The sequence below is a fragment of the Tiliqua scincoides genome, chromosome 1 (genome assembly GCF_035046505.1).
Source record: "Tiliqua scincoides isolate rTilSci1 chromosome 1, rTilSci1.hap2, whole genome shotgun sequence".
Lineage (NCBI taxonomy): Eukaryota > Metazoa > Chordata > Lepidosauria > Squamata > Scincidae > Tiliqua > Tiliqua scincoides.
In genome coordinates, this window is record NC_089821.1 from 100,865,085 (window position 1) to 100,888,225 (window position 23,141).

At 43.7% G+C, this 23,141-nt stretch overlaps 1 protein-coding gene across 1 annotated transcript in view; it reads right to left on the reverse strand.

The window, feature by feature from the left end:
• Positions 1 to 23,141, reverse strand: part of KCNH7 (potassium voltage-gated channel subfamily H member 7) — a 357,422-nt gene that overhangs the window by 106,029 nt on the left and 228,252 nt on the right. Inside the window, exons 4-6 of the mRNA XM_066612100.1 lie at positions 15,992 to 16,420; positions 14,276 to 14,296; positions 11,736 to 11,950 (exon numbers count right to left, since the gene is read on the reverse strand). Of these exons, the coding sequence (XP_066468197.1) occupies positions 11,736 to 11,950; positions 14,276 to 14,296; positions 15,992 to 16,420 (665 nt within the window). The remainder of the gene's footprint in view (positions 1 to 11,735; positions 11,951 to 14,275; positions 14,297 to 15,991; positions 16,421 to 23,141) is intronic.

A 23,141-nucleotide genomic window follows, 5' to 3' on the forward strand; every position in this document is an offset into this window, starting at 1 on the left:
GCCAGATGCAAGGGAGGGCACCAGGATGCAGGTCTCTTGTTGTCTTGTGTGCTCCCTGCGGCATTTGGTGGACCACTGCAGGATACAGGAAGCTGGACTAGATGAGCTTTTGGCCTGATTCAGCGGACCTCTTCATATGTTCTCAGGTTGTATCCAAACCATACTTTCCACATGCACAATCTAGCACTTGCGCAAGAGGGGAATAGGTGCTTAGGGCTGGGAGATCTTCCAAAGCAAATTTTCAGGGAAAGCGAAGGGGTGGAGCAGCAAAGGCAAACTGGCCAAATTCATGCTCATCTGCCTCTCGCACTATAGCACAAGAACTATAGCACATAGCATGAGCAAAAGGGAACTGTCTTTCCTTCTTAAAGTTGTTTTCTTTTGAACATAATATTGCAGGCACACCAAGCGCTTTGATTTATCCTTGTGCAAATCAGTTTTTGCTTCCTGTTCTTATCTGTCATAATCTCTGTTGTCCAGAAAACTCAGTAGATATCTACTGGTTGGTTTTTAATTAACACACACATTTCATCCTTAGTTCATTTCTTCCTTTTATTAAAATGCCATTTTGTTAAAGAAATTGGTTGGTTGCTTAAAATAATTCTTCTCTTGGATTTGGACCTATTGACACTGAAAACTGAAATGTACCTGAAAATGAATAGAAGGCTCCCCTTCTTGTTAAGGATAAAGGAAATGGAGCTAGTAGATCTGCCACCTCCAGAGATGGCACAAATCTGAGCAGCTCGGAGCTGCTACGGGTCACCAGGGACTGGGGTTAGGATCCGGCACAAGTGCCAGATTCTGCTCCCCCCACTCAGTTACTTCCCGCCACTGGTCCACCCACCACCTACCCTCCCCCTGCCCCAAAATGCCTCCATCTTGCCCTCTGCCACCACCCCCCCCAAGACCTGCGCCAGCCTAACTTCGCTGGCGCAGACTTACCAGTCCTCTGGTTCAACAGGACTTGGGCAGGTCTCTCTCCTTGAGCGGTGGTGTGTAAGTGCTTTACAGCACTTTTGCGACACTGTTGGGCTGGTGCAACGGACTTGCGCTAGCCCAACCCAAGACTGGGATTATGCCCTAAATAAAGCAAACTGAAGTGGAAGGGTGGGTGGGAAAAAGTTTATTTCTCTTCTCCCAAGTCCCTATGCTGAGGGAGGGTTCATCCCTCCCTCATACTCCCTGCTTTATGAGGAATCCTCCAGATCAAGGGCTCTGCCATCTTGTTTTCTCTGCTCCCTAAAGTCCTGTGTCATGCACAATGTGCCACATCAAAACACTATAGCTGGTGAGATCCATTTTCAATAATCAAGCATGTCAGCCTATTGCAGAACAATGACTATTGATTTGTTTTGTTCTAGTATAACATTAATCAACAGAACAAACGCCCTCTTTGCTTTAAGATCCTCAGACCAAGGCTATGGCTAACAGCCCTGTCAGTGTTTATTCAGAAGGAAGTCCCACTGATTTCAATAAGGCTTGCAGCACACCATTCCCCCTCCACCCCCAACCCATATCCATCTTACCTGATATAGTAAATGTTACTGAATGTGTCTCAGTAGCAGCTGTTCTGTAAGTGCAACCAACTCTACTGTGAAATGACATTCTATAAACATCCTTACACTTTTCAGTTTTTCAAAGGAAATTCTCACAGCTGGTTTCTTTTAGGTCCACAACTACATCGGCAGTTGTCATAACTGGACATGCTTTGTGAAGGGCCCACTGCCAACCCAGAACCCATGAAACTGAGGGCTACTGACAATGGCCTTGAGTATCAGCAAGGAAGAAGAATCACATCCATAGCCATTACCATCCCATGGTGGGCACTGGGCCTGGAGGAGAAGGACAGGTGGCAGTGGAATTAAGTCTTCCTCCTCTGCCCTGCTCTTTTCACTACCTATGCACCCTCTCCCAACTGGGCTTACCACCCATGATGGGCAGCAAAAGGCAATGTGCTCAGTGCAGGGATGGCTGGCTGAGTGTGCATGTCTCTCTGCCTCACCCCTCCTTGGTGGCAATGATGCTGTCCCATGAGGGAAGAAGAGTGAGCACCAGGCCAGCCTCTCCAGTTTTGCTATGAAAAGGATAAGAAGAGGTGCTGCGCCTGCTGCACTGAAGGGGGAGGCAGTTTGCTAAGCCAGGGAGCACACCAGATAACAAGAGACCTCATCCTGGTGCCCTCCCTTGCATTGACCTATTGGAGGTCTCTTATATAACAGTGAGCATAACAGGGAGCTGTCCCTGTGCTACAAACCCAGAATGCAGCTGTGCACAAGAGTCTTCCATTGGGTGGAGTGGAAGAAACCTCAGCAGTGAGAACACAATGCTCCTATCTGCACCTGGGAAATGTTGGTGGGGGGAGATGCAAAAAATGCAGCCATGTATTTCACTCTACAAGAAGTGGCTAACCCTAAAAGGGAAGCTGTTGCTTCGACAACAGCTGCATAAACAAAGTGGCTTTGTAGGGCTATGCCTTTTGTCCAACAATGTTTCCCAAGAGGAACAAAAAGGCTTTAAAAGCTAAGTCCCATTCACTGATAAAAACACCATATTTGTAATTTTTCAAAGGTCATCCCAAATCTCAATTCTCTGTTCTCATACCTCTAGTTTAGGTTTCTTTTCTCAATACAGCTGTCTACTATTGTGATCCAGTACCTATGTAATGATTGCACAGGTGCAAGGTGTGTCAGAATCAGCCTGCTGAGGCCCATCTCAGTAAAATATACTCACCCTCCCTCATCCAGCTTCCTCCCCCCCCCACAGCTGTTTTTCCGCATCTTCATTATATAATTACGTTTTGGAAAATGATGGTGTAATTAAGGACACTTATATCATTACCATAATTGGGACTTGTGTTGCAATTATAAAAATAAGTTTTGTAACTATATAGCAAAAAAAAAAAAAAAGGCTGAAATTGTATCAGATAGCGGTATCAAATATGAACATAGCAGAACAGCTTCTGTGTGGGGGACATTAATTTCATATCAGGCAGAAAAAGAGAGGTTGTTGAAAAGGAAAGTCACAAAAGAAGAGCACTGAATACATCACAGGGACAGAGTAATGGAAGAGCATCAAGCTTATATTCCCAGCTCACATAGTTGCATGTACAACTGGAAGATATCAATTATACTTTAGACTTCCTAGTCATTAAAAAGCACTTCTTTCTTAAGGACAATTCAGACACACAGTTTTACACACACACACACACACACACACACACACACACACGAGTTGTGTGAATGGTTTAGGCAAAATAAATGCTCCCTGAATTTCTCAGGAGTGGCTCCTAAGAACCTATATGCCTGGTATTTTTGTGACATACTGCAATATTTGTGAAGTAAAGGGTTAACAACCCTCCAGGATTGGCCTGCAGTCTTCAGGAACCAGGTGTCAAGTGACTACTGAAAGCAACCCTCAAGGTTTTAACAGGGTTTCCAGAAATGTTCAAATTACATAGTGTTGGGGGGGGGGGGAATCTTCAGGAATAGCCTCAGAGCTGGCAACCTTAGTGATAATATACTGTGGTATTTTTTATCATTTTTGAGCTCTTCGTGGGCATGGAGGTGGGATACAAAGTGCAGGATAACAGGGCAAACAGTAGCTTGGGAGGATTTTCCTTGAGAAAACATCTCAAGAAGAGTTAACCTTCCTTCCCTTGTTCCACAGGCCCAATCTCACCCCTCTCTCTTACATACACACACACACACACACACACACACACACACACACAGTTATGTGGAAGCACTTGGAAAAGATACACATAAAATTACTTGGAAAAGATAAACATACAAGAGCCATCCATCCAGACACGCTTAGTATACCTATGTAACCATGGGAATTAAGGTTGCCAACTCCGACAGAAGCTATTCCTGGAGATGTTTTTCGAACATGATGTAAGGTTTGTTTGTTTCTGTGTTGAAAAGAGTTTTACCCCGTCTTTTCTCTGCCGGAGCAGATGCCCAAGGTGGCTAAAGTTGATAAAGATCTCAATGCTCCTTAATTCATAAGGGATGTGTAATATATGATGCTCTGTTGACCATTTCTGCTCATGTTCAGACACATCTTTTTCAGTCACCGTGCAGGTACAAATGAAAACAGCCTCAACAGACACATGATATTTAGGGCCTCTATCTACCGGTCTCCATTTTCTGAAATGCATTCTGGGGCTCAACCTCACTAAGCCATTGCTGAAAACAATCCCTTTATGCAGTGAAAAAGAGAATGTGAAAAGAATAGCCACAGAAGTGCCCTGGCAAAATAAACATTGCTAGAGGTTATGGTTACAAGCTTTGAAATCTGATTGATTTTACTTTCATTGTGATTCTGTATGGATTGTATTTTGTTTCCTAAGAAGGTTATCTATGTTTCCCAGTTTGTTTATGCTGGAATGCATGTCCAGGAATGACATCAAATTCAGCAGCTAGCAGCTTCCAGCAATCAGGGGGGTTGTTTATGCCTCTCTCTCTTTGTGTGTGTGTGGTTTCTCTCTCTCTCTCTCTCTCTCTCTCTCTCTCTCTCTCTCTCTCTGACAAACATCAAAGATGCCTCCCCATCATTTTCAGCATCTGACAGCACCAGCTTTTGCGCATTCTGCCAGGCTTGAACAGATGCTCCAGTATTTGGTGAAATGTGTTTCACTGCATAGGGAAAAAAAAATGCACTACACATCTCACTGCAGTCATCAGAATACTAACTATTTATTTTATGAAGGTTCAGAAATTGGTTTTAATTAAAAGTAAGCAGAAGGAATAAAACAAGCCTATGGCATACCCTAAAACAGACTATGGCAAGAAAAACACAAATGCAACAGGATAAAACAACTGCAACAGAAGTTAGATATAGGAGCTGAAATCATTTGCTGCCCCCCCTTTCTGCTTCCCTTCCTACATGTACCCTTAAATCTTGCATTACCTCTTTATGTTGAATTTTATTTGTTGTAAGCCACTGCAAGCTATGGCAGCAGAGAGGCCCTTCCACTCTGCAGAGTCCCACCCTGAAGCCAGCTGACATAAGAAGCAAAGAGGGTGGCAAGAAAGGATCCATATCTGCTAACAAAGTAAGCCAGTGTGAGCCAGTCAGGGGTTTTAACTAGACCCCAAAGCACATTCTATACATAGAATGCATATGTATGCAAGTGTGTATGCACAGGATATGCTCTCACATCCCACCCAGCGTAGATACAACATAGGAAAAGACATGGTTCCAACCCAACTCCTGTGAGCAAGAGGAACCTACAACAAAACAATGTGTCCTTAATTTTAGTTCCCTTTCCTTCCCACCATTCTGCATGTTTTCTTTTCCCAACTGACATCTCAAAATTCCATAGCTCTTGGAGGCTGCTGATCATGCTCTGTCTATAGCTGACTTATTCCTCAGAGGGCAGGGCAGATCCAGTGTTTGGGGGGGGGCATGAACACTACCAACTCCAGAGCGCAGTTCAACTGGGCGGATAGACCTGAACTTGATGGCCTCTGTGGCCAAGGTTTGCTAAGTGGGTAGACCCGGGCTCCTGCCTGGACTTGGAGCCCAGATATACCAGCTGGGTAGGCTCCATTCCAGCCAATCTTGCCGGCGCCCGCCCAGTGGGTATTCCCCTTGCGCCTGATTTTGCTCCCCAGCCCGGCAGGTGCCCTTGCCTGCTGACAGACAGTTGTGGGGCACACACCCATAACCCCCCCCCCCGGATCCACCTGTGTCAGAGGGGAGAAAGGCTCCTTTCCTAAAAATGTACAAATGCATCTACTTATGTCAACCCCAGGAGCACCTCAAGTACAGGTCCAGCCTTGTTATACACAGATTTTTTATACACAGTTTTGACTCAACACGAATGGCCCCTGCAAATGAGAACGAATGTGCTGATCCCTGGAGAAGGGGAAAAATGCATCCCTCTAAAATCAGTTTAAAAAACTGGACAGTCCTTTATAGCCTCATTAATGAAAGAGGGGGGGGGGCAGCTGGCTGACAATCCATCAATCCTTCTCTCTCCAGGCGACTCCTCCCTTCCCCCTGAGCACACGAAAGAAAGGTGATCACTTTGCATTGGTGAAGGGAGGAACTGAGTGAAGCTCCTTTGTAAGCGCTTGGCGGAGGACTGATTGATGGATTGTCTTCTTAATGACTCTTATTTTACATCACAAAGGCCAGCAAGGCTGTTTTTAAATCACAAAGCAAAGAGCAAAGCAACTTTGCAAAGCAAAGAAACTTTGTTTTTTAAATTGATTTGCTATAGTGCGTTTTTTGTCATCCATGTGAGTTCTTGGAATGGAACCCACACAAATAATGAGGCTCAACCTGTATGTAGAATTCATTCCCTTGTTTGCAGATAGCCCTGGCTATATAGCTGGCAAGAAGTAAGGGAAAATAAATTTTCTTTATCTCCCATAGGCCATCAAGAGACCTAGGCAGAGGTAAAGAAAAAAAAACATTTTCCCTTACTTCTTGCAGGCCTCCGGATTCCCCAACCACCACAGCATGCAGTATGCACTTCCATGGCGAGGCTACATGCATTAGTGTGGTGGGGAATAGGATTGGGCAGGACGTTGCCTTTTGTTATGGCTCGTTCTTTAAACTATAGTTTGAGTGCCAGAGTAATCTTTTTTGGAATTCATTAAAAATGTTAAGGGAGGGATGTCAAAGTTTTGCATTTAAACTTCCTTTAATAAAATCTACCTTTTGTGCCCATGGGAAGCCCATGTGTCTCCTTTTGACAATCAGGGTCAAGACCCCATCTGAATCTGTCACTTTGAAATATGTAGCAATTGGACTGTTCTTCTGAGCTGGTTGTTAGGAAAGTTAAGCCATATAGAAGGATACAACGAACAAGTTAAGTTTTTTCTAAGGATGACAGCTCAACTCAGGACATCTGGGAAATAAAATGTAAATAGATGAGGGAGTGTACAGGCTTCACCACTAAGGGCCTTTCCCACTGCTTTTAGCTACAGAGTATGGCATTAACATTGCCTTCGGAGAGACATAGTTACATGTTTAGTGTGAATGAATCACCATTTATTTAAATGTCTATTCTATCCTATTTTCGTGGATGCCAGTTGCTAGGAATCATTTTACATGCAGGCATTAAAAACAAAACAAACAAAAAACACCTGAAGGAGTTGGACAGAAATTCACGAGTTAAATATCCACAAAAATCTGGGCCTTAATTGCTTCAAATCCAGACCCCAGACCCATGGGTAGCCTGAATATGCCTGAATCCCATTCTGAATGCTGCCTCTGTGCATGCACATGAGACACCATGGGTGAGAGGGGAAGCAGGCAGGTAAACAATTGGGTGCATCCCTGCCCCCTTCCAAATGCTTAATATAAGTGCATCAGGAAGCCTTCCAGCAACATGCTGCTTCTCTTTGAAATGAACCCAGCACCCCAGTTCCTGTTTGCTGCAAAGAGACACATCATGGAACAGGAAGACTGCACATCAGGCTTGTAAGTACAGGCAGGGGAGAAGGGGAAAGGGGGTCGACTCCAAGTGGCCTATCTCTGCCTCCTTGGTGCTTTGTAAGCACTAAGTGGGGGGGGGAGCAATGTAGAACTGTGACAGCTTTTTGTTTTCAACCTCTTCCTGCAGCAGCACTGGAGAGCCTTCTGAGGCTGCCACGACTGCAATCCTCTTTCACCTTGCTCCCAGAAAGTTGAAAGAGGACCAAAACTCCCAGTGGAGCAGAGGCTGAAGGCGGCGGCAGAAAGATGGACTAGGGACTCATCTGTTCACCTCCCCTCCAAGGGTGCCACTCCATGCAACAATCTCACGTTGTGCATGGCAAGGCCAACCCTGCCCAGAGCACAGGTGATATGAATGGCTACTAGGAAAAAACTAGTGAGCTCTGCAACAAAATGTTGCATCTCCCCAACTCTAATGTCCAATGGAACCAAGCAAGCCATATCCCTCTCCTTTTCCCCACCCCACATTATACTGTTTCCCCTTTTCCTGTCCTTTATTTTACAAACTTATTTACTTATAGACACTCCCTAAGTATGTGGAAAGCACTCCTTTGCCCATGAGTGGCTCCATTTCTGGTACGTACTGACCAGCACTCTACTACCTATTAGTGTCCTATTAGTATATTCAGTAGATGATTTATTTGCCTGGCCGTATGCCATAACCAAATGGGGATAAAAGTTTACAGATCTACAGTTTACTATCAATAAGACCGCCTATGATAAAGTCAAAATGTGTGGTAAAGAAGATCCACAGACTACTGAGCAAACATGAGATTTACTAACGGACTTAAGGACAGTAACTCTATCCTGTACCATGAATTGGTCAGGCACCATGCCATGCTTGTTCCTTGAAAGTACTACTGCCTGTTCTTAACCTTTCTCTTCCCAAGAAAGTCAAAGAAACACACCTTCAAGAAAAGGAAATGACATCACTTTTTCTTTACAGAATCAATCAGCGGTTCCTAAACTTACCCTGGTCACAGCACCCTTCTTTCATGGTGGCCTTCCCAGCTCTCCTGGGCATCTCTATCTTGGATTGTGTGACATCTTGCACAATCCAAGATTGCATCACTTGGGAGAGCCAGATCAAAGAGGCCACCTGGGCCATTCCACAGACCCCTGTGAGTTCACCAAGGTGGCCTCAGGTACTGCAGTGCACACTGTGGGAGCCAGTGGAATAAAGGAAAGAGAGATTACGTTCCAGGAAGCTTTCATTGAGTTTCAGGGAAATGACTCGTGGTGGAAGCACCACCTATCAGTCAGTTGTAGGTTTTGTTGCCCAAGCAAGTTGTTAAGCATATAATTAGCATATAATTAAAACATCTATGTGAAAAACCATTCAGATCTGATTATTTCTGTAGGAGCAAAATAGAGTTATGCCCAATCCTATATGGCAGTGGAACTTCCACCCCACTGTAGTAAATGCCTCTGCGATATTGTAAAAGATGCACTGGTGTTGTGCACTTTGGGACCATCAGCACAGATGCCCGGAGGCCTTTCACGCATGACAGCTGCTGCTGGATGCCACGCTGCAACAGGTAAGGTGGCTGGTGGGTGGTTTGGGGGATGATTACAACAGGAAGGGGGTGGTTTGGAGATGGGTGGTGAGTGGATCACAGTGGTAGCCATGCATGTTGGATCCTATTCCCTTTTCCAGTTCCAGACCCACCCCCTGAAGCTCCTTGGACTTGTGCAAGCTAAATAGGATATCTATAGATGGCCAGGCAGCCATCCGGTTGCCCTCCCCCACCACAGCAGGTGATGTGTGCTCCATAGACAGTGCTGCATGCTATGGACTGGTGAGGGAATAGAATTGGCCTGTAAATCATTTCTCCTTTTGCAGTCCAACACTGCATTCATTCATCCTCTCGACAGATGCTTATGCTGTTCCGTCATCAGATTCTTTACTGCCAGTGTCTACCACAATATTTTCTTCTGTTGGATATCTGGAAATCTCTAAAACCATTATAGACGACACTTGAGAATACCCACATTGGCCTCACCAAAAAATGAAGATATCATTTCAAAACATTGGCACTTGCGTTTTCCACCCTGTATGGCTCATTTTTTAAACTCTTTTAATAAAGGCAAGCATCTTTTAAAAGCACAGACATCAAAGGTGAGAAGTGTCTTTTGGCAATCTCTTAGCACTATATTACATCCAACGAAAACAATATCTTTATTCAGGGTTAAACAAAAGCAAACATTATACCCGAACAAAAGGACAGAGCGTTATGCCTTTCCCGCTACTGCGTGATTAAAGACGACAAGATTTTCAGTTTACCGCATATTACACAACTTCTTCATTGATGGATAAATAAAGAATGCAAAAATGGAACAAATGGAAGGGTGGGGAGGCAGCAATGATGGCTGTTGGCACCGTCAGTGCAAATAGGCATAGGAACATTGAAAGCTGTCTTATACTGAGGAAGATCATCCAGCTCAATATTCTCAATACAGGGTGACAGTGGCTCTCAAAGGTTCCAGGCAGTAGTTTTTCTCTGCCATACATGGAAATGCTGCAGACTGAACCTGGAACTTTCAACATCAAACAAGCCCCTCCACTGCTGCAATATAAGGGCATAGGGAGACGGTTTCCAAACTTACTGTTGTCATTATGTCCTTCTGTTGTGGTGGCCTCTTCCTGGCTCTCCTGGGTGCCACCATCTTGGATCACGCAATATCTCACGCAATCCAAGATGGCAGCACCCAGGAAAGCTGGGAAGAAGAGGCAGCCAGGGACATCCCATGGCACCGCTGTGCATTTGCCATGGCACACAGTTTGAGAACCACTGGCATAGGACCTATGCCTAGGTGAGAAGTTCAAAACTTTATACTTCTGTTTGGTCAGAATAAGCACAGGCCTGTTAGTTGTATGAATCCTTCTGGTCCAACACAGGTGAAATAAGGGGACAGATAAGTAAGAAAAGTTAATATCAGGAACAGGAACTGTACATAGATGCTTTGTTCATTTCTTTCCCATTGTAAGTGGTGCTCTTGTAATGTGAACTCTACGAATTTTGCCAGGAATGGGATTTTAAACAACTATAAAGATAAAAGAAACATAAGGGGATGTCACAAGTGAATTATATTGGACGCATTTGAAGAAAAACTCTTGGAACCTTATACAGTGCTTCAAATTCAATTCTAAATGTAGAGAGCTGTAAAGTTCCTGGCAAGTCAGACTGACCTAAATTGATTCTGCCAACACTTGTATAAATGTGTAAATGATTGAGTATTAATTTAAAAGTAAAGCAATTTTTTTTTAAACAATCCCACTCTAATATGGGATAATGAGTAAATCTGAATGACGTATGTTGGCATTAAATTAATTGATTTTGGCATTAAATTATTCCACTAGCATTTAAAAGGAAAAAAGTTGGACATGCTATCATAACTTATAAAAATAACCGCCCAATTCTACTGGGCTGCCTCACTGGTGGAACAAGTGTTCTGCCAGCATTGACTGCCTGATGGCAGTCGTAACCTCTTCAACTGCTTCCTCTACAGGATGCAGCGGCATCCATTTCAGCAGAGATGAATTGGCAGGGGGGGCAGGTTGTATAGGTTTTGAATAGTTTTATATATAGTGAAATTATTTCAGTTTTTAAAAAACTTAGGGCGCAATCCTAACCTGCGCTGGAACAGGCAAGCCAGGAGGCTTGTGCTGTATCCAGCGCAGGATTGTGGCCAGCAGCGGCTTAGCCAGTGGCAAGGGAAAACTTTTCCCCTTACCCCTGGGTAAGGGCTGCTGGCCACAATGGGTCTCCTTGGACTTGTGCCACCTCCTGAAGTGGCACAAGTCTGACGAGAGCGGAGCGACTTGAAGCCACTCCGTTCTCCCCAGGGACAGGGGTTGGCATTGGCATAACTGCCGGATCCCAGCCCTGACTCCTGCTCCCTGCCCACCCACCCCCGGGGCCACCCATCGCCCTCCCCCGCCCATGAATGCCTCTCTCCCTCCTTCTCCCCACGCCTACCTTTTCTGCTTGTGTCGGCGCAGGTGGGCCGACATAAGCGGCGGAGGGCAAGCTGGCACAGAGGCGTCTGTCTGCCTCTGCAGGCCTGCGCTTGCCGGACTGGCTTCCCCTCATGGAGCCGCAAACATACTTTATGGCACGTTTGCGACCCTCCCTGGCCTTATTAAGAATCCATAATAGAACTGGAGATAAAGGCATAAATAGAGCTATTATCACACACACTCAGTTCATACTGAGAAGACCAAACAATGTAAATTTCATTGAGCCATTCAGCATGATACCAGTAAGAAAGGCACTTCCTACCTGGGTGACCTTCTCAGTTACATTGTGTGTTCTGTCTTTCACTTTGGGAGCAATAATAGTTTTCTCTGAAGATGGTGGTGATGAGCTTTTTTTTTCATTTTTGATATCAGAAAAGTTCAAGGTGAGCTGGGGAATCTTATTGATTGTGCTGTATTTGTTGAGGTTTGAATCTGATGTGGATCCTAAGAGACTTGACTTGATATGGTTGAAAGGACCTAAAAAAGACAGGAAAAACAGGCTCTCAGCTTCTTGTTCATGATGAGATATGAAGGTGTCCATGAACCACAGAAAGCAGCACCTAAAACAGTTAATTCAATATCTGTAAATTTTACAGTTCTTCTTGACTGAAGCCGCTATCTGCCCAGTGTGGAATGGGCTGACACTTACACACTTGATTCATATCAAGCATATACGTTGTTCTTAAGCTTATCATATCGTTGCCACATGAAACTGTGAACTACTACAGATAAACTTATTTTAAAGTACTTCCCTTATAGTCCAGGCTATAGTCAGAATTATGGCATTCTACAGCAAGGAAGACAGGCATCTTTTTAGATGATCAGCTTAGAAGCATGTTAGGTTCCTCTCACATGGGGGTTAGGCAAACTCATGGAGGACGCCTATCAATGACTATTGGTCATGACAGCTATATGGAAGCTCTGTCTTCAGAGCTAGTATGGCGTCAGTTGTTGGAGTGCAACAGTGAGGGAGAACTGTGGCCTTCACACCTGGCTTGTGTGCTTCCTGGATTCACATGCTCAGCCCCTGTTTGAAGCAAGATACTAGACCAGGTAGCCCTTCACTCTGATCCACCAGATCTCTTCTTAGAACTAATGCTGTCATCCAGGTGAAACTGGCCCATGCTGATCATAATGGAAACTGATGCGTTGCTGGCTATAATTATGCATAGAATTTGCACTAGTGCATTAATTTCAAGGAATATGGCTCATCTGGTTTCTTTGACTGTCCCCCTGTCCCTTTTTCAAATCTATTCCAGCTAAATAGCTGGCGTAGATCAGAGGAGACCCACTGGCAGCCAAGCAGCCTACAAGGAGGAAAGAAAAATCTTTACTTTTTTCTCCTGGCTATCTGGTCCCGTCCGCCCCCCAGCATACAGCGCAAGCTTTGGCAGCAGTGCTACAGGCTACAGACTGGTGGAGGATAGGATTGGGCCCTAAGACAATTTTTGCGCCACTTCTCCTCTTGCTGCAAATACTATGCTAAGAATCAACAGGGCAGCACTTCCTACTGCTTCCAGACTGTTGTCTCTTTTTATTTACACATTCTAAAATTTGTCTTCTCCCAGCAGATCACAATAGTGACAAAATAAAACAAGTGGACAATGTTGCACACCTTAAACCAACACTTACAATTATTATTTCACTGACAGAAAATGCACCATATTATAGGTAAAAAAACACCGCTGACGTACATGAGAAGCAAATGTGTTTTCATAGATCTGCTGCAATGTATCACTTAACAGACTGTTGCTCATGCATTCCATGCAGTTTAGATAGAAGACATGTTACCAAGTACACAAACATTTTGCAACATGCATGAAATCATGAGGAGGACCAAACCTTCCCCTTCCTCCCTCCCAAAATTGAGCTATAAATATTATTGTTGGATTCTGTTTAGTTACGTCTCTGTGCCAGATGGACTTTTTGAGACATGTCAAAGAAAGATAATTAATTGGATCCGAATTGCATATATTTTTTATAAAAGGCTCCATTTAGCTGTCTTTTAGGTTGATTGTCCCAGTGAAAAGGATTCATTTTATAACGTAGCCTTATGTGATTAAGGACTCTTTAAGTGTGAAATTGCAAATGAAATTCATGCATGCATATCTGAATACTACAGTAAGCTTAAACCATACCCCCTGCCATCCAGGAGCGTGAAACTAGTTTTAAGGAGACAAAAGAGGAATAAGTGAAGAGTGCCACGAGGGTCCAGATTATTAGTTAATTTTTCTTGACGTGTGACATATCAAACTGAAATCAATGTAAAATGTCGCATTGCTATTATTGTTCTTTCAGAGCCCAATTTTTGCAAGTTCATCTCTTGGAAGCTTCAGTGAATATTTTGCCTACATCCAGTCTACCTTTATCTAATGCATATAGGCTCAGTCCAGCCAAAGCGAAGCGCTTTAAAGTCCCATTGGATTCAAAGGGAGAGCACATGGTCACTTCTCAAAATTAAAGGTTAAGCAAATACTTAATCAACCCTCCTGGAATCAATGGGACTTAAAAGTGATTGATTGGATCATGACTGTCACCCTTAAAATAAAGAACATACTCATGGTTCATACATTCCTTCACAGCTTCCTTTGACGGGCAGCTCAGAACTATTTTGAGGCAAGACCAAAGAGAGTTATGGTGTCTCCAACAAGCAAAATAAATACAGTCTCAGTAAGGTGCCCAGCCCAATAAAGATTAGCATGAGAATGTTGCATTTGAACATTTCATACAGCAGGCAAGTTAACATGCCAAAGAGTGTGGCTGTAGAAGCACAGGACAATATATCATATGTGTTTACATTACCTTTGACATTGCGACCATTGTCTGATATTCAGCAGAATAAAGAAAAGCAGAGGAAAATAAAATAAAAAAAATAGAAACTCTATATCCAAAGAATCAAAATATATTATTTGAAAATGTATATATATTTATTTAAATTGTCACCATGCCATAAGTTGAAGGCCTCCATTTTTATTTTGTTCAGCCAGCTAATGGGCAAGATCCACACTCCCTTGTGCAAGGGCAGAGAGCATTTCTGCTTTCATATGTGGAAGAAGCCAAACATTCCTCCAGATTGTGAAGCCTCATATAAGGTGCAACCCCATAAGGTATCCTGAACTTGGGAATCTTGTTTTGGAGGCACTGGAGGCTGTCACTCATAGGGGGAAGCATAAAATCTCCTATATGCAACTAGGGCCGCAATCCTATCCCCACTTACCTGGGAGTAAGCCCCATGGACTATATTGGGACTTACTTCTGAGCAGACATGCATAGGCTTGCTAGTGCTGATCTGAATCCTGGCCTATCTTTGTAGTACTATGGCTGCAATCCTAACCACACTTTCCTGAGAGTAAGCCCCACTGAACAAAATAGGACTTACTTCTGGGTAGACCTGGTTAGGATTGTGCCCTTTGACTCTGGCCATGAATGATTCAGCTTCAGTTAAGCACAAATAAGAGCCCAATCCTAACCACTTTTCTTCCTAAGCACATATACAACAATATAATGGGATCTATGTCCAAGTAAAAATGCTTAGGATAAAACATATTTCTATCCTATTTTTGGAGCATATTTCTTTCATATGTTGAATTGGCATTAGAAGTAACAGGAGTAATAAGGGCTTAGCTGGCAGGACCATGCCCTATATGTCTTAATATGTCCCCTAACACTATTCTTATCTTAGTTCAAAAAGCAATTTGAGGATTGGTTGCAAGTTTAGAGAAGTCTGAAGGGATGACTTGAGGAACATCCCATGCCTATACCTGCAATGATTTTCCTCTATGCTGCTTTTGGTTCAATCTCTCATCCCAAAATACGTTTTTACATAGGGGACTTTAATGTGCAGGTTTTTTTGGGGGGGGAGGGGTCCATGAAAGCAGTTTTTTTTTTTAAAGACACTTTGCAGAGAAACATCAGGACCTTTTGGATGCAATGTATAATATGTTCCTTAGGATCGCTGCCACCCTGTCCAAATTTATCATACTGCTTTCGGACAGTAAACCTGCAAGTGATTGCTGAAACATCCAGACTTACATCTAGCTCTCAGTTTAAACTGTATTGCAGGGTAGGGGAGAGGGTTGGAGGGGAGGATGATCCTATGTATTCAATTTAAAACCAGTTGCTCTTTCATGGATTTGTTCTTTTTCTCCCAACCCCAACCAAGCTGACATCATCGCATAAACAGGACAATCTTCCTGTCTGTAGGTTGTCGCAGGCCTACCCTGATCCCTCCCACTCTAGATCGGATTTTCTTTGTCTCATTTTGGAAGTAACCCCATTAAACCACAGTGGAGCTGCTGGATGTATCCCATGTTGTAGAAAAGGCCCTTCCCATTTCCTTGGACATGGTTTACATAAGGTTCTAATTTCAGGAAACATTACAACTCAAGTAGGTGAAAGAGCTGACTACTCTGACTCCAGTGTGCTTGTGGACTGAGCTGAGTAACAATGTAAACTAGTTTGCTGTCATTTGTTTAGCAGTGTATCAAAATGCATAGGTATCGATCTTTGCAACCATACCTTCACTAGCATGTCGGTCCCTAAACACATTCTTGGGATGAATGGCAAATCCTTCAATGTTGTGTACAGAAGATGCTCTCCTGATACTGCAAACACTCTCCTTGGACTGAGCGTGAGTTAGTGCACTACTGGAATGCAGCATGTCTGGGTACAGTCGGTCCCATTGCCGTTTCGGTGACGAATGGTCAAGGGGTCCTGATATATTCACCACAGGCGAACATGTGCTTGGCTGGATCAGTGCCTTGGTGTCATCCGCTTCGGAGGGGCTGCAGCTTTCTTTCGTCGGAGACTTAAAGTGCTTCATGGCCATGGAGTCGTCACTGCGTTTTGATGAATCCACAATCACCGCATCAGGATCTTCTTGGGGCAAGGACTGCTTTCGGTATGATAAAAGACTCAGTCCAGGTAGCTTGAACCCAAAAAGTTTGCCTAAGTAGAAAAAAATCCAGATTTAAAAAACAAAATGCAGAAACTCATTCACATATTTTCTGAGAAAATGGGGTTGGGAGAAAAAGGGATATATTATTCATTCACAGTTTGTCACTTTGTATATCAACAGAAGAACATCAGCCATAAATATTTGTTTTAGTACATGACTCATGGGATGCACAGTTCTGTAGAGCAATGCATTCCCGAAAAAAAGAAAATGTAAAATTGCTTTTATTACATTGCTGGACACCATCTTAAAAAGACAATGTGTGGTGGGTGTGTTTTCCTGTTAACTCCCTAGGGCACAATCCTAATCAGGTCTACTCAGAAGTAAGTCCTACTGTGTTCAATGGGACTTACCTCCAGGGAAGTAAGGATAGGATTGTAGCCCTAGTTATTAACTGAGAGCGCAATCCTAACCCCTTATGTCAGTGCTTTCCAGCACTGGTATAGCGGCGCCAATGGGACATGTGTTGCATCCTGCAGTTGGGTGTCACTCACGAAGGCCTCTTCAAATGTTTGTTCCCTTACCTCAGAGCTGCACTGCCCTTATGTCAGTGCTGAAAAGCACTGACATAAGTGTCATGAATATGTACAGTTTAGGCCTAGTAACATTGCAAGGCCTGAACCACAGTAACCCAGTAACCCAGAAGAGGCTTGCAAGGGGCTTGCAGTCCTAGCTGCCAGGATTTACAATTCAATGGAAGGTGATTATGTAGCACCTAGGAGCCCATCAAGGATGGAATGCAGCTGGAGATCTCCAAGGGGGAGGGAAGAGCTGAGAGGGGGAGCTTCCAGCCCCACTTCCAGAGGGAAGGGTCTTTTGTTCCTTGTCTCTGGGTGAGAGAGGTGGTGGGTGCACATCCTCCCCCACCAGGACCATGTGGCCATAGGTAACTGGCCTGAGGATCTACAAAAGAAGCTGACCCAGGTGAGGGTTAGAGAATAATAGAGTTAGCAAGTTAGCTTTGTTGTTTTATGCTGATATTTCCTAGAAGTTTTTATGCCTCTAGCATTTGCTGCCTTTTGTAACCTTTTTGTAACCTTATGTATTTAATAAAGTAGAAAATCTTTTTACCATGTTGGTTCATTGTCTGTTGGGGACAAAGGTTCAGAATCCTGCCTAGCCGTTCAGCAAGCTACCAAAAATCCTCATTGTGGACTAGAAACTTGAGGACTGAGACTTTAAGTAAAGAAAGTGCTCAGTGCCTACAAGGGATATAGTTAAGCCTAAAGGGTCTTGGTTTTCCTGGACTGAGGCACTGGCTCTTACAGGGTGGTGGCAGTACTACCGACCAGGGATCTTTGAGAGCTCTAGGGTTCAGAACCAACAACTCTGAGCACCCAAAACCCTGGGAGTGAGACCCAAGTTTACGACAATAAGGGGTTAGGATTTTGCCCTGAACTCTATAACTTCAGTTGGAAACAAATGTGGAACCTTCTGAATTTTGAGACCTATAATAAATTAATCCTAACTCATTCTCTAACCCACCAAAATGTTTCCACATTTACAAAATGACCCAGAAGTTCTACACATGGAGACTTTGTGATGTACATAAAGCATGCCTGTCACAGGCAGAAGCGGATCCAGGGCCTGAAATGGACAATGAGGATGAATTTACAGAACATTCCATGAAATACAAGAGGGTTGGTCAACCCTGCTCACCAATTGCAATGGGACTTACTTCAAAGATAAATGGGTTTAGGAGGAGGATGATAAACACATAAGGTTGGGCTTCTATTCCACTGATCTTGCTGTGATTACAGTGCAGTTAACTTTCTCAGGACGAAATCCTAACTTGCTCTGGAAGCAGGCAGGCCTGCAGATCAAAGGTTTGGGGCCAAAAGCAGCACAGCCCGAGGCAAAGGAAGCCTTTCCCCTTATCCTGTATTGTGCTGCAGTGGCCCCAATGGGTCTACTTGGATCTGCACCACCTGATGAGGTGGAACAAATCCGAGCAGCCCAGGGCCGCACTATGTTGCCTGGGAATGGGGTCAGGATCCGGCATAACTGTCAAATCCTTGGCCCCGCCTCTCACTCCCTGCCCGGCTACCTCTGGGAACACCCTCCCCCCACCCTGAAATGCCTCCCTGCTGCCTCCTCCCTGCCCTCCCCATACCCCTGCATCGGCCAAGCTCTTCCTCCAGGGCCCGTGTAGGTGCAGGGAGGCTAGCTCTGAAATATGGAAATGAGATCTGACTCATACTCATACCTTATTGGTTCCCTGCTATGTCATACTAACACTTCACTGGCTCTTGAAACATTGGTCAGTTTTAAGTTAAGAAAATCCACTTTTTGTTACAAAAGGCAGTTGTGATTTCCGTTTCTAGTTATCTGGCTATAGCTTTTGGGAGAATATAGATATTTCAATGTGGTGTGTTTCACTGTATTCTGCATTAAATTACACATTGAATGATATATAACATGAATGCATTATTTGGAAATACCAAGATTATCACAATTTGGCCTGTAGTGGTGTCACCCCCTCCACGAGTGCATCACCTGATGTGGTCTGCACCTCCCGTACCCCACTAGCAATGCCACTGTACGGCACTGCAGCAGAAGCAGCAGCCATGCCATCAGTGTGGGGCAGAATTACAGGTTGCACTGCCCTGGCTTCATCCACAGCTTGCACCTGATCATCTGCAGATTTTTCATCCACAGTTTTGACTCATTGCAGGTCCCCCAACTTGTTGATCAAGGGTGACTTGTAGCCCTCCAAACACAGCCAGAGCAGAGGTCCAGTTGCATCTGGAGGGTATTCTGAGGACCCATGGCCCTCAGACTTCATGGCCCTCAGAATCACTTCTATGGCCTCAGGGAGGCCTTAGAATGTTTTCTTTGAAAACTGGAATTGATGTTTAAATATGAGGCCTCGGGGGGCTAGAGAGGGCTTCCCAAATCCTCTGAAGGTCTTAAAAGAACACTTCTGGTTTTCATCAAAAACTGGAAGTGACGTTCTAAGGCCTTCTCAAGGCACGGGCCTCCCTGGCCTTCAGAATGCTCGTTGGACACGACTGGAGCTAAGCTCCAGTCGTGTTCAGAGGATTAAAGGTGCCAAATCCATGGATTTTAATATCTGTGGGGGGAGGGTCCGAGAACAGATCCCCTGCGAATACCAAGTCACCACATGCACTGGTTTATAGTATACAAAAAGGGTAAAATCCAGTTAAAACAATATATTAAACAGAAAAAACAAAAAATATATAACAAGCAATAAAAACAGAGAATATTAAAAGCAAGCAGACAGCAGTAAAAGACATCGGTAGAAAACATTAGATTCCTAAAAGCAGCCTATTTACAGGAGAATTTAAGGAGTAAACAGATCTCCATTCAAATTTGGGATGAAGAAAACCTTTGCAGTCACCCCCAGCACCTGGGCAGAAACAGAGTTCGGGATCAAGTAGTTCAGCTTTGCACTTTATCTGGTGTGCTCCCTGGGGCATTTGGTGGGCTGCTGTGAGATGCAGGAACATAAGAACATAAGAACATAAGAACAGCCCCACTGGATCAGGCCATAGGCCCATCTAGTCCAGCTTCCTGTATCTCACAGCGGCCCACCAAATGCCCCAGGGAGCACACCAGATAACAAGAGACCTCATCCTGGTGCCCTCCCTTGCATCTGGCATTCTGACATAACCCATTTCTAAAATCAGGAGGTTGCGCATACACAACTTTTTCCTCCAGAAACTTGTCCAATCCCCTTTTAAAGGGTATCTTTAAAGGGTATCTATATTTAAAGGCGGAAGCTGGACTAGATGGGCCTATGGCCTGATCCAGTGGGGCTGTTCTTACATTTATGAGGCACATGATTGCTATGTTGGTCAGAGTTCCCAGACACATGTGTTCAAAGAGATGCTGAAAGAAGCACTCTTGAACCAGGACAGGACAGGACAGGACTCTTGAACCAGGACAGACACAGCAATCCTGTTTGCCATGGAAGCCATTACTCTTGCTGCTTATATAGAACACTGAAAGGTTTTTACGTGGAAGAAAGTAGCCTAGACAGAGAATAGGTCAAATTTAATCAGAGGAAAATGTATTGCTTTATGTGGACTTACTGCAAACTCTTTTAATTTTAATTTATCTTTAACACAGAGCTTTATTTGTCTTGATTAATCAAGAAAGGGCACATGGAGTTATTTTGAAATATTACATCTTCTGTCAAAACACATTACAACAGTTTATTTAGAGAAAGAAGACTGCTGTTTAATTGCAAAATCTAAAGCTTTACAGCACCTGTATGACTCCTAAATTTAAATAAAGTGTTGTGAGGATAAAACATGGGGGGGGGGGGAAATTATGCACAACACTATGAGCTCTTGGGAAGAAGTACATCCTGTTTGTGAATGCAGCTAGGAAGTGCTTTGCAATTGCTCCGTTTGAACCTTCTAAGCCTCAGGGAGCCCTGTGGAGGGCTGCGTGGGACTCCTTGCACCTCCTGCAACTTGCAGCAGCCCTCCCTGACTAGAAGCACCACCCTTACAACCCTGTTAGTGAGCGATCCTGTGGATCACTTCACTGCCCTCACCCCTTCCCCCGCAAAGACTTACCTCAGGAGTAAAACTCCCAGGAAGTTTGAGAACCACCGTTAAGGAAATGCATATTTGGGTGCACATCCAAATATGCATTATATTACAAGTGTACATTCTCTTAAAAGCAATGTAGTGAGATAAACAACTTGCACTGATGCATATTTGGAGCCCAATTCTATCTTTTCCCCTGTCCCCACTGATGCAGCTGTGCCAAAAACAGGTGTGCTGTATTCAGTGGAACCGGGGGGGGGGGGATTGGAAGTCTTCATAGGTAAAAGGGGATTTAAACCCCTTACATTTCTTATACTTCCTAACCTGGAATGGGTCTTCTTGGACCTGCACCAGCGAAATAGTTCATGTGCCATCAACAGCCATTTTATAACAATGCAACTTCCTTCTGGTGTCACAAAGGGCTCAGAGTGCTAGTCCAACCCTCAAAAGGATTGGGCCGTTCAATATGGAAACCATGACATCAAAATCAACATGCAATCATGCATCTACACTGTTGTTTAAAACAATAACCACTCTCAGCTCAATCCTATGGGCCTTTTGCGTCAGCCGAAACGTCATACCACCATTGCACCAGACAGAGACGCTGGTGGAAATAGCCAGTGGCTCCGTGCATGTGCCAGACTCATCTAGATGCTCTTCTAATGCCAGTAAGTTGGCAATGGGCGAGGAGGAGGATCAGGGCATTTTGGGGAATGAACCATGGGCATGTCAGTGGAGGGTGTGGATCCAGTGGCAGTCGCACACACTAGATCCTATTCCTATAACTCTGCCCTGAAATGCCCCCTGGCTCACTTTGGACTTACACCAGTTCCATCAGCAGCCAGAAGGCCTACACAGGGGTAAGTAAAACAGTTTTGTATTTACCTCCAGTTTGCCTTTTATAGGAGGAGTGCACTGTCACTGTGGACATACTGGCAGAATTTAGGGTGATGGTGTATTTTCTCTCTCTCCCTCACACACACAAACCCCTCTCTGTAAAACTGAACAAGAGACAAACATGTCGAAGTCTGCAACTTTGGGAGGTGTTAACTTTCAATCTGCACCAACAGATCCAATGACATACAACTTGGGAGCTGCTTAGAAAGCTTTTGCTTCACAGCTAATGCATGCTGGGCAAAACTAGCATCTGCCAAAAATGTGCAAAGTACATTACATAATTTTGTAGCTTTTATAATTCAATTTCATGCGCATTACAAGGAGTTTATACATCAATTGTGCAAGCAAATGACATCAAAGCTGCAAGAGTGACTACAGTTCATCAGCTGCATTGCATGCCCATAGAGTAGGATCATCAATAAGGTGTCCTTGCATTCCTCTCCTAAACAATGCAGATAGGTTTCCGCTTCTTTTCTTCCCTTCCGCTGTTCTATTTTAGTAATATTCATGGTGGTGCAGATGGTCTTTTCTGCTTCACTAGATTAAAACGACCATGTTAGGCTGCTTTGCTGATTTAGCCGTCTAACGGCAGTTCAGCTGGAAAGCATATACAGTGAGAATATGGACCATTGCTAATATGTTCAGGCATGAAATGGGAAACCCAGACAAATATCCTTTTACCATTCATTTTATCAAGGGAGAAAAAGCCACACAAAACACCAGTTTTTTAAATACTTTTCTTTGAAGATGTTCATTTTTAGTGTATGAAAATGTAGTCATTTCATGATTTTTCTTATCCATCTTTCTTGTAAAAAAAAAATTCTCTTACTGTAAGTGAGGCAAACAGGTTTCTTCCTAGTTCATATGAGAGATGTAACTCTCATATACAGCCTGGTTCTACCCATTTGATGTACGGATGAATATTAAATACATCACGTTGGCATTTTTACTTGGAAATAAATCCTGCTTATTTTCATGGGAATTATTATTATTATTATTATTATTATTATTATTATTATTAACAGTATTTATATCTGTTATCTTAGTATCTTAGGAATGACTCCTAAGAATGTAGGCATAGGACTGAAGCCCTAGTTTAATTATAGTGGTGCTTATTTTGAATATTTTAATAGCCGAATTAAGCATTTTCTTTATCATGGAACAGCCTATGCATTTAGGTATTTCTGTCTACTTTGAATTTTTATGTAGCCTTTATTTTTGGATTTCAATTTTTATTTAATTTTTTAAACATTTTCTCACTGGTAGCTATGGTGTTAAATGGAAATGAGACAGTTAA